Source organism: Osmia bicornis, chromosome 14 (assembly GCF_907164935.1).
Source record: "Osmia bicornis bicornis chromosome 14, iOsmBic2.1, whole genome shotgun sequence".
Classification (NCBI taxonomy): Eukaryota; Metazoa; Arthropoda; class Insecta; order Hymenoptera; family Megachilidae; genus Osmia; species Osmia bicornis.
The window spans coordinates 5,981,735-5,993,380 of NC_060229.1; the positions used below are offsets into that span (position 1 = coordinate 5,981,735).

Sequence of the window (11,646 nt, forward strand, 5' to 3'; positions counted from 1 at the left end):
GAAATGTCTCTTCTTCTTTACGATGATGAGTCGCGATTTTTATTAGGTTTCACCGGAAAACGATATGACATCCGTGGAAATTCATTACAAAGCTTGTACCGTCCGTGTCTTATCAAGCGCAGGAGTTAAAAAAACGTGAGGTGTTTCAATCGTGAAAAATCGGATCGCCGATAGCTAGGGGCGCGAAGAAAAATACATGAAAATTCCTCGCCGAAGCTTCTTAAACTGAACACGGTTGAACTTCATTTTTCTGACGTTTGAAACATCAACGAATGTACAAATTGACTCCTAGTTTCCTGATAATGAATGATAATGAGAAGCCACTCACGTACGCCAAATACTGCGACCAAATACTTCCCTTCGAAAGTGCACGTCATAGCAGAAGGTTTCGCTCGCTCTCTTCTCTAGCTTTTAATACTTACACGACGAGTTTCGTTACGACGAGAGAAAAACAAATGCTACAATGCGAGAATAATAAGTACTAGAGTCGAAAGTTGTGTATCTTTTCGTTAACGATTAAAAATTAAAAAAAAAAGAAAGAAAGAATGAAAGAAAGAAATCCGCGAGTGCTCGTTTGCGACACGAGTACCCGACGAGAACGCTCGCATTTACACGCACCAACCACGGGTGGATATTTAACTATATAAGATTATTTATGGGCGAGCATGACAATCGAGCGAAACAAGCCGAATTACGTTGGTGTCCAGCGAAAAATATTCACGGTTAACGATAGGCGTTCGTTGCTGGCATTCAGGAATAAAGTTAAAAAGTTTAAAAATTAGGAATAAAAGTAAAGTAAAAGCTGCATTTCTCTCGACTGTCACGACTTCGGTTGTACATTTTCTTCTTCTACCATATACACGTTATTATCATCCCTCTCTATGTTCTTTCAGTTTTACACATATACCGAAAACAATCGGTACCGAGAATTAATAAGAAGTCTATGTCTCACGTGATCCGGTCGATGTTTTACGTTGAGGAAAAGTAACTATATCACAGACGAAGGAGAAGAATCGAAGAAGCAGCAAACGGCAACCGTGGTTTTCTACCAAATCTTAGCAGCAAGGGCTCTCTGCATTAATACATTCTTGCTTCGCTGCTTCATGCGCTCAATGAAGTACTCCTTGCCTTCCAGGTTATCCTCGACAGGTCCAACCTCCTCATTCTAGCAACAAACGAGAGTTAGTTGGCTCCTAAGTCGCATGTTTTTCTTGTACGTGTGGCTCATCACCATCATCATCATCACCATCATATTCCTCATCATTTTACTCCTCATATTTATCTCATCATCCGGATTATCATGATCGTCATCACGAGAAGATAGGCTGTTCATTCGCGAAAGCCTACACAGAAGAGACCTAACCAACCTTGTTAGCAGTGTCGCCCCCCTCGCCCTCTCCCCACCTCTCGTAGTCATCGTCGTCCCTTTCTTCGCCTTCGCTCAAAGGTCCGTCTTGCCTTTTGCTGGGAGGTACGTTCGATCCTCCGCCACCCTGTTGATGTTCCATCACGTCGTCGCCACCTTCGAGCATCTTGTTGATCTTTTCCTTCGCCTCGTCGACTTTCCTCATCGGATCGGGGGAGTAGCTACGGTCGCTGTACCGATCGCGCGACGCGGCGCGGCGATCTCTGAAGTCTCGTCTGTCCCGGAAGTCGCGGAAGCCCTGCTTACCGTGGAAGAACCTACCGCCACGGTTACCGCCGCGTCCGCGTCCGCCACCACGGTTATTGAAACCACCGCCGCGTCTGTTACCGAAACGATTGTTGTGCTGGTTGTTGTAGAACCGGTTACGATTCTGGAAATTGTTACCACCGCCACGATGGTTCGGGTTATTGAAGCCTTGGAAACGAGGCTTGTAATAGGTACCGCGATTATTGTACGGTCGGAATTGTCTCTTCCGATAGTAACTCCTGTCACCGGATCTGCTGCGGCTACGACTCCTCGTGTACGATCTGGATCGTGACCTGGAACGCGACCTGCTGTAAGTGCCCGAAGGAGATCGACTGTACTTCCTTTCGTAACTGCCGGATCTTCGGTTCGAATACGATCGGGAACGGCTTCTTCTGGGCGAACGGGATCTCGAGGAGCCTGAACTGGACGCGCTTCGCGATCTGCTACGCGAACGTTTCGCTGGACGGTCTCTGCTCATCCTCTTCGTCACGGCTCCACCTCTGCCACTCGATTCCCGTTTCTTAGGCGTCTGTCTGTGCTGTCTTTCCGTCTCGCTGTCAGAGTCTGTTCTAGGTCCCTTCGCCTGGCTTTGGTTCTTCGTTGGCGGAGGTGGACGCGGTGGTTCTGGTGGATGACCAGCGCCACTGTTACCACTCTGCCCAATCGGTTGGAACTTGCCACCAAGATTGTTACTAGAACTGAATTTAGTCGGCGTTGCTTGCGGCACGGATATCGAGGGATCTTTGTACGACTGGAATTTATTTTGCGGCTGCGGTGTCGGATATTTCACCGGTGCTTGCTTTGGCATCGGTGGTTCTTTCGGTAACGGCGGCGGAGTTGGAGCCAACATCGGTTGAGCAGCGGCCGCTCGCTTCTCCGCGAGTTCGCGTTGCATCTGTTTTCGTATGTTCATCGACTTCTCCAAAGCTGCGCGCTGCAATTTCTCCTCCAGTTCATTGTCGTCGTCTTCGTCGCTATCTACATTGGGTTGCATTTTCTTACTTTCCTGAGATACATCTTGCCATTTTTGTGGAAGGACGTCCTTTTGTCTGTGAACCAAAAAAGAATATTCAAATAGTAACATTCATTTAATTATCCCACTACTTAGCATCGGTACTTGAAGTGGTTCTTACCTTGCGGCTTGAGCAGCCTTCCATTTCGCATTTAGGGCAGCTGTGTCCAAGGTTGGTAATTTGGGTTCCGGATGGATCAACTGAGATTCTTGCTCAAAAATGTCAGTCAGAGGCTTCCTTTGGATTTCTGTACAGACATGAAATAAATAACACGCATGCAATAAATATGTACGTACCGTTGCTATTCGGCAACCAATTGAAAATCTTACCCTTACGTTGCTGTGCGGTCATTGGTACCCTAGCTTCCCGTTCGTGGTACGCCTTCGAGGCCTCATCTCTCTCCCTCTCCCTTTCTCTGCGCAGCTCCTCCTCCCTTCGTGAGCTCTCAGCGAGCTTCTCCGCGTTGCTAAGAGGGGAAGCTATGTCATTATACTGAGCTACATACCTAGTAAATATAAAAACATAAATAAAATACGAGATGTTAAAAGCCGCGTTTCCTTTCAATATATGTTCAAAACTTAAATGAATCGCGAGAAACTTAGCTAACGAAATGAGAATGGAACTTGACGTTAAACGAAGAAAAAAAAATAATACCTGCGCTACCGTTCATTACGTATTACCCAGACGTACGAAAATATTTCAAAAAAATCAAAAACAAGAACAAAACAACATCGTGAACTGGCCATAAGGGTTCCAACCTTTTCAAAACAGCAGTTTCTTTTTCAACTTTCGCATAATACGCATTCAGTTTCGACTCCAACTGTTCTAAATCCGGTAACGAAGATTTTTTCAGGGCTTCTAAGTCTCGTTCAAGTTTGTCTTTATTTTTGCGTTTCTTTCTCTCTTCCTTCTTCTTCTTCTTCCGGCTTTTCTTGTCTTCTTTCTCTTTGTCCTTGCCCTTCTTTTCTTTCTTCTTTTTCTTCTTCATCTTTTCACTTTCTGAATGTTTCTTTTCCTTCTCCCTTTCCCTCTTCCATCTGGCAGTTTCCTCCAAGAACTTCCTTACCTGTGGTACACACAAATGAAACAATATTTAACTTCATATAATCGATAAAAATAAACTGAAATCCACTTCAGAAAATACAAAAAGCTTACCTTATCTTCGTAATCTGAGTCGTCCTTTGTTTGCTCCAAGAATTTTCGTACTTTTATCTCGTAATCATCCATCTTATCTCGAGTATTTGTACCGTAAGTCACCGGGGCTATGACATCGTGCGTAGCTGTTGCAGCAGCCGGTGGATTGTTGTACTGAGCCATACGTTTGCTAAGAGGCGAAAGCGACGAGCCACGATGATCCTTCTTATGTTTCCGTTTACGACTAGGCGACCTTGATGCCGATCGCGAGCTTCCGGACGACGAAGAGCTACTAGATTCGGAGCTAGAGGAACTCGAGGATCCGCTGGATGACGAACTGGAGCTCGAACTCCATCTCTGCCTTTTCTTCGAACGCGATTTCCTTTCTTTCTTGCGTTTCTTCTTTTCCTTCTTATTCTCCCCAACGTCATTCTCGGCTTCGAAACTCTTGAACGTGTCCAGTGGATTCAAAGTAGACGTCAGTGTTTTAGATTTGATGTACTCGATAGAGTTCCTGGCTTCTTCATGGTACGGAGCAATTACCAAGCAGTTCTCGTACGCTTTCTGGGCTTCTTCGTACTTCTTCTCGTCCTCGTAACTTCGACCCAGAGCGACCAGCGTCTCGGCCATGTATTTACGCGCGTTCGCGTGAGTTTGATTCAGTTTCAACGCGGTCTCAAAATCGTCGATGGCTTTCTTAAAACTGCCGCTGTTTGCGTATCTGTAACAACAACAAGAGTACACGTACAAGATGAGTCAGCACGAATGGACGTATTTTTATGGATGAGTAACTTACAGTGCTCCACGAGCAACCAATCCCTCGACGTTCCGTGGATCTACGGTCAGCGCTTTGTTCAAGCACTGGAAGGCTTCTGTATGACGTCCAGCCTTGAAATGATCTATACCTTCGGCCACACTTCGGAACGCCCATTTACTGGCCTGAGCTTGTCTCAATTCGGACGCATATTCATTTGGAGGGAATCTTTCTCTGTAAAGAAATTATTTACAATTGAGAATTTCCTGAAGAATTTGATAAGAAAATTTTACCGGGATACTCGATACTGTACCTCAAACCAACCATATTGGAATGGTTCTCTTGACCGAGACCCATCAAGTCGCAAAGATATTTAATGTTGTTTGGGTTGTTGAAGCCAGTACTATTCTCCAACATCGCTTCGTATGACTGTCCTTTGTTGTCCATCGCTTTCCTATACCACAAAAGAAAACGGCCAATTATCAACGTGCAAAGATCCTTTTGACCTTTGCCAAAAAGAGGATACCAAAGCTACTTCGTTAACGGCAAAACTAAAGACTTGATAATCATGACGACCGAATCATCGCATATCATGGTCTCACTTCCTGGCGGAGGAATATAATCTTTATATATATATATATATATACACATATATATCTTCATTCGTTTGCCCTTCACAGTTATTTTCGACATCTTGTCGTTTTATCTACGTTTCCTTCGTGCTGCTGTTCCTTACGAGCCAACGTGCGGTACGGCACAACCCTTCCTTATACCATCTTATCATCCCTGCGTAAGAATTTCGCCTCTTCACTTCGATCCGCATGAATTATACAGCGATACCACTCTAATACCAAAGATGCTTCGAAAAATAAGTAGCGGGTTTTTCTCGATTGGAAAAATAGAGAAAGATCAACGAAACATCTCGTGGTACTAGAGGAGATCAAAATCTACGTTTGTACCGTTAACAAGCAGCAGGGGTACAAAACAGGGATACATTGCAGAAAGTTGGTAGGTTTTCCTTTATTACCAGTTAAATTTCTTATTTATAAATTTACAATGGTACACAACCTCATTATTATGTAAACTCGTCTCTCACCTTTCATGTACCGCTAAGACGTATATTTCTAGTATTTTGTATCATGTTTGTAATCATAGGATTTCTCAACACAAAAGCACACAGCCTATCATCGATCGACGGTGGTTCGGTTTTTATAAGTTTTTGGTGCGATAAAATAAATTGCATAGCCCTAGGATAGGTTGGGAGCCACGCCTGAGTATATTTTATCTTCCAAGTTGACCAAAAAAATATATAGTTTTTATATGTAGTAGTAGGTACTGTCGCCTGTTTTGCATTTTTGTGGTGTCAATTCAAACATGACATCATTTTTTTTTTATATTTTTTATTTGTCAATTTAAGCTGTAAGTTTAAATGAGGCATTATTATGACAAGGCGCAATTCTTTTGAGGCTTAAAGGTAAAGGTTCGGGCGATTAAGATTCCAGTTATTTGGTCTCTACTTCAAATTTTAATTACATTCAAATCCTATGTCTTATTCTATTTGTTACTTTAATACAGATGAAAAATATATCAAACGACTTAACAGGTAACTTCGCTATATATTAAAATGTTTGTACGATAACTTCTTGAGCGCATAAAAAACATTTTAATAAGGGCGCTTATAAAATACGTTCGCTTCAGTTTTTCATTACTTTCATTCGTTTCGGTATATTTATCGATCGTCTACAATAAGAGACCAAACAACAATAAATCATTATTATACCTACCGTCTGCAGCACTCACTCTGACCACCCAAGGCTCAACATCTCATACTGGAAATGCAACCTCAAAAGACATTGATGTCATTTGGCGCCATTGTTTGGCTGGTGCTTTGAGAGTAACATATCACAAACGTAGATAGAATATTGTGCGCAACAGAGCCATGTCAACCAATGCTCAAGGTTTGAATCATTTGTATCACATTATAAATTCATCATCATACTGACTATCAACTTTTACGTTACTGAGAGTGTCTGGCACCTAAATTCATAAAAACGTGTAAGAGGAATCAAATCTAATTTACCTTGTTTTGTTAGTATCACAGTGCGTCTGTTAAATCTCAACTTCTTTTGGCCACCATTTTTCTTACCTTTTTCTTTATTTTTTATTTTTTAAATGAAAAATATGAAATAAAACACTAATGATGCAAATCTGTACTCTCACTTATTATGCAAGTTACAAACAAGATAACTACATTGTCGATAGAAGATGCATTTCGATCACGATCGAGATCATTATTTTTATTATCGATCCTAAATTCGAAACTACCACTGTCAGAAAATATTTCCCCTGCCTTCGTTAGTGCACAAGTGCTCTCAAGGTATATCGCAATAAGCAAACGGTCAAAGGACGATTTGTAATTCAAATAAAAAGTCTCAATCAAAAGTGCTATCAATGCATCACAAGACACTTTCACCGTTTTGTATCGTGTATAGAATATTTCCTATAGTGATATTACATGTCAGTTTACAAAAGTTAGTGAAGCATTATGATAAATACAATGAATAAATATACTTATCCAGATTTTTCGTTTACTTACTTATAAGCTTCCGGAAGATCATCCGAATGGATAAGTCCCATAGGTGGGTGTGGGGCTTGCCCTTCACGGGCAGGTACGTTCATAACTGCAACAACTCGCTCAGCTTCAACGTTAACTTCACTGACTACGACGCAGATGAGATCATTTGCCATGTAGCCTCTTGTAACACCTTTCTTGTCCACCGCCGGCACTGTGGCCGTGTTTAATATCAGAGCCTATTCAATAAACGATATCGTTTTACAAACAGCTAAAATAATGCAAACAATAGGAGCGCGAAAACGGTAGAGACTCCTTGATGTACCTTAACTCCTAAATCAGTAACAACCCTCGGGCAGTCGCTGCAGTTGCAAAGCACCTTCAGGAGAAGCCCAGCAGCACTTTTACCCATAACTTGCGCGTAAATAACATCTCCAACGACCAAACTCTGGAAATAAATAGCTTGTTATAATCATAGTCAAATTCTGTATTTTAAAACATAACCTTAAAATAATTAATAATCACCTCCAAAAAATTTCGTATACGCTGAGACTTTTCCATGGTAACAAAAGTATCAAGGCCTGGCATTGTTGCATAAAATTCTGAAACATCACAGATAATATATCAGTTACACGTCGTTGTGCAATAACTCCCCCCACTCTTGATCTAAGAAACAGAAAGTATGTAATACTATACCTTCATCTCCTAATTCTTGCTTGAGAGGTTCAACTGTTTTCTCCAAGTTTGCCTTATCATAAAGGGCATCTGCCTTCTTTGCAAGGAATTGCTGTAGCTTTAGCCTTTTTCCTCTATCTCCAAAACTGTTTTGAGAAAAAAGAAAACAGAAAATTGTGAAATCTAGTCTGAAACGGGCCTGATGTTATTAAGCGTCATTGAATATATGTACCTAAGCGTTTTCTGACGCTGTTGGTAGATCTCAAAATTTGGTTCCTTGAGATTCAGCATGGCCAGCTCATTCTCGTTGCGTTCTCCCTCCCACACTTTCTGCAACTGTTGGCCATGGTAGTTCAATGCTTGCGCCACAAGACGCGCATCCATTGATTCCATTTTGATTCAGTACTGCAAGCAACCTAGTCCTGCAATACTATGAAAATCGGCGGATTCGTAACGGTTTTCCTTCTTTTCATCAATATCCAAGATATTTTCCAAATATAGATAAAACTTTTAACAGCTGTCTCTGACCGACTGCCCGAAATTGGCATGCAAAAAAGGGCATCATCCAACAGCCAAGGACACGTGTTTGTAATGGATAAATCACTCTCCACGGTGATATCCAGAAAATACTGGTATTTCAATCGTCTAAGGTTTGGTTGAATTGCTAGCGGTAAAAATTGTATCGGTCTCGTAAAAACCGCATTATCATTCTCCAAAAAAGGATGCTTTTCTGCGCAAGAATGCGCTTAGACACAAAGCGAATTACCAAGAACCGGTTCTCTGAACAATTTACCTGCAGCTGCTGATATTCCTCTGTCGATTCGTAACAACGACGTAAAAGAATAAATCCGTGAAATATTCTTTTATATAAGAAAAAACGCTTACATAGGAGGAAAGGCGCGTTATATTGATTTATCGATAACAAGATGGTCGTCGGGAAGCCGGATTGCGAAGGCTGATGGCGCCATGACGCTCCAAATGGCCACCTCTTTTTATCCAAAGCTCATCCACGCCCATTTTTTTTCGTGGGCATGCCAGACGGGCCAAAAAAGAACCCGGATTATTACTTACCGTTGTTCTCGTTTTATCTTCCGACGATCTGTTAATGCGTTTTCCAATTATATCACGGTCCACTATGCAACATCGTCGACGGTTAAACAACTGCGCGCTTCAGTTTCACCCATACGCTGCACAGTCACGATTACAACAGAGCCGGAAACGATAGAGTCGGAAACGCTTGCGTAAATCGACTTACCCCCACCCTTCCTGTAAATATCGACCTGTACGTCACTTCCGTTTAGCGGCAAATTTAAACTTCTATTTCTGTTATGCTGCATCATATCTGCGGCTGATGTAATGTTTAATGTTATAACGTTAAGCGCACAATTTAACGCGCTTATCTTATAGCGGTATTGTTAATGTCATTAGTCATTAAACGATAGGTCGAATGACAGTCTTTCTTCACGAATATTATGTCGCATTTTTGGAGTTAATGCATAAATATAACCACTTGAAAATGTGAAATTTAACGCGTAATTTTTTCTCGCATATATAAGTAATAACGAATACAATTTTTACAGCATTTTTATTTTCATTTTTTGTATAACAAAGGTTGTTAAATTAATAATAAGTTATTTAAAAAAGTTGTTCGTATTATTCTATAAAAAAATGGTAATATTAGAAATGTTTGAAACAACTTAGGAAGCAATATTTGGAACGAAGTTTAACTATTCCCCATTGGAATACTATTAATTTGAATATGTTTGTACTTTCTTCAAGAAAGCAAGTTTCATTTCATCTGATACTCCCAGTATCAGGATACTAGTAGAATTTATTTCAGTTCGTCATGTTATTCTCAAATTTAGCACCGACAGAATAGCAAATATTTACTAATTTATTTATCGAATCTTCTTTGTCTTTTCTTTGCTCTTCACATCTACGTTCCAGTAGTACAATATTTGAGCAGCTATCACAGCATTTGCAGCAGTAGAGCATATGTACATTATCACCATTGTTGTGTCTCCTGTTTCTTGAATAGAAGTAAATATTCTTGCCAGAGATCCAAAGAAGAGCATGAACCCAGTTACTGCTGACAACTGACCGGTACTTCCATTGGAATAATTTGTGTAAGCTTGCATCAACTGGAAATAAGAGTAAAATGGTTATAGTCTGTTATTTCTACTGTCATTGCCTTGATTTTTAAACTTCCTACCTTACTGATAAGTACAATGGGTATATTCATTGCTTGACAAGCCCAGAGAACATTCACTGGGGTCACCCCACTTGTAGCAGCGAATAGAACTGCTAAATAAGCAGCAAGAAATGCAGTTGCCTGAACAGTGTTACCACTGAAATGCATTACTAACACTGCAATCGCTAGGGTTTGTAATCCCAGGAATACTCCATCTCCCCATGAACTGAAATACATCAATTGATTAATCCATAATGCAGCTGAATCTTAACAAAGGTTCTTTTATTTCTGCAATTGTATTACCTAAATGGAAAACCGCTAATGAAGCTGTAAGATACCATTGCAGTAATGGCAAACAGATCCAATAGGACGCTGAAAACATTGATGCCTTCTGCGCTTTTGCTTTTAAAGATTTTTACAATCTGAGGTACTTTAACTAAAATGAAGAAATCATTGTAAGAAAAGCAATGTTAGACTAAAAATTAATCATTTAAATAATTTGACAAGGAAATATATGTGATTTATTAATGTTTGAAATTATAATAAATAAAAGATCACAATCACAGAAAATTTTATTTAATAAATTTTCTAACCGAGGAGAGACCCGCCGATGATCCCGAGGCCCAAAGCTTTACTCAGCGTTGCTTTGAAACATCCAACTGAAACACGTTCAAGATTTTCATGTTTTACATTCAATGGTTCATATCTTCTTCGTAGGATATTCATTTTAATTTGTATATGATTCTATTTTATCGTAACGGAAGGATAAGGACTTTGAATTTATGATCGGGGAAAATAAAAATTGAACATCATCGAGTACTCGTTGCGAATACATCGATTCGATTACTCGAAAATTCATTAAACTTATTTAATACCCGAGGGAAAATAAAAATTGACGTTTATCCATGACGTAAGTATATTAGTATTCAAGGAAAGTACATTATACTTTCAAATGAATCGAAGATGATTAGAATCATCCTATGAAATGTTTCCCTTTCGAAATTGTAACTATGCACCTATTCAAATTACGCTCATGGTGTTCACGTGATTACAATATAGCGCCATTAGATAACAATACACGAATCGAATAACGTTACTAATATAATATGACAAAAAATTCTAGTACTAGTTTTTAATCAATGAAACACGTGTACTCACCGTGAAAGAAATTCAACTCGTCAAAATACTCTTCAATACATTTCTCCGTAAACAATAAAGGAGCAACATTTCTTACGAACTGAGCCATGCTTGCAACGCATACGTTTCACAGTTCTCTTATGGAATGTAAAGAATGATTTCCTTTGCTTACGTTTTATACCATTTATACTAGCATTTAGGTTAGCATCTGCTCGTTTGACTAATCTTCTATACCGACTGATAAATCGTTAGAGTACATAGTACACTTTTCGAACCATTACGTGGCGGGATGGTTCGAACAGCTGTTTATCAATGTCGCAACCAATAACATCTTTACTTTATAATAATAAAATAAGAATCAATTCGAATTCGTTCCAGCACCTAACTTCATTTCTCGCTATTTTCAAATGCTTCCTGTCAACGACAGTGACATGTTTATCCCGTGGATCATTCGCACTTTCGGAGTTTTGCCTCTATTTCCTCCCCTTTTCAATATTC

At 40.1% G+C, this 11,646-nt stretch overlaps 2 protein-coding genes across 4 annotated transcripts; both read right to left on the reverse strand.

The window, feature by feature from the left end:
- Positions 1-10: 10 nt before the first annotated feature.
- On the reverse strand, positions 11-9,026 carry LOC114876832 (serine/arginine repetitive matrix protein 2). 3 transcript variants are annotated; one of them, XM_046288609.1, is made up of 14 exons: positions 8,892-9,026; positions 8,053-8,250; positions 7,842-7,966; positions 7,671-7,747; positions 7,471-7,593; positions 7,170-7,384; positions 4,887-5,027; positions 4,616-4,807; positions 3,841-4,540; positions 3,444-3,751; positions 3,015-3,190; positions 2,806-2,932; positions 1,368-2,721; positions 11-1,165 (listed from the first exon to the last, which is right to left on the reverse strand). In XM_046288609.1, the coding sequence occupies exons 2-14, from the start codon at positions 8,211-8,213 to the stop codon at positions 1,046-1,048; spliced, it is 3,819 nt and encodes a 1,272-aa protein (XP_046144565.1). In that variant the 5' UTR covers positions 8,214-8,250; positions 8,892-9,026; the 3' UTR covers positions 11-1,045. The 3 variants fall into 3 exon arrangements, with proteins under 3 accessions (XP_046144565.1, XP_029044515.1, XP_029044514.1); XM_029188682.2 differs by having other exon boundaries at positions 11-2,721; positions 3,015-3,151; XM_029188681.2 differs by having other exon boundaries at positions 11-2,721; positions 3,021-3,190.
- A 407-nt stretch (positions 9,027-9,433) lies between these two features.
- LOC114876814 (mannose-P-dolichol utilization defect 1 protein homolog) lies at positions 9,434-11,391 on the reverse strand. Its single transcript, XM_029188654.2, has 5 exons — positions 11,170-11,391; positions 10,605-10,670; positions 10,315-10,447; positions 10,033-10,237; positions 9,434-9,961 (listed from the first exon to the last, which is right to left on the reverse strand). Exons 1-5 carry the CDS (start codon positions 11,255-11,257, stop codon positions 9,719-9,721), a joined length of 735 nt encoding a protein of 244 aa, XP_029044487.1. The 5' UTR covers positions 11,258-11,391; the 3' UTR covers positions 9,434-9,718.
- Between the last annotated feature and the right edge of the window lie 255 nt (positions 11,392-11,646).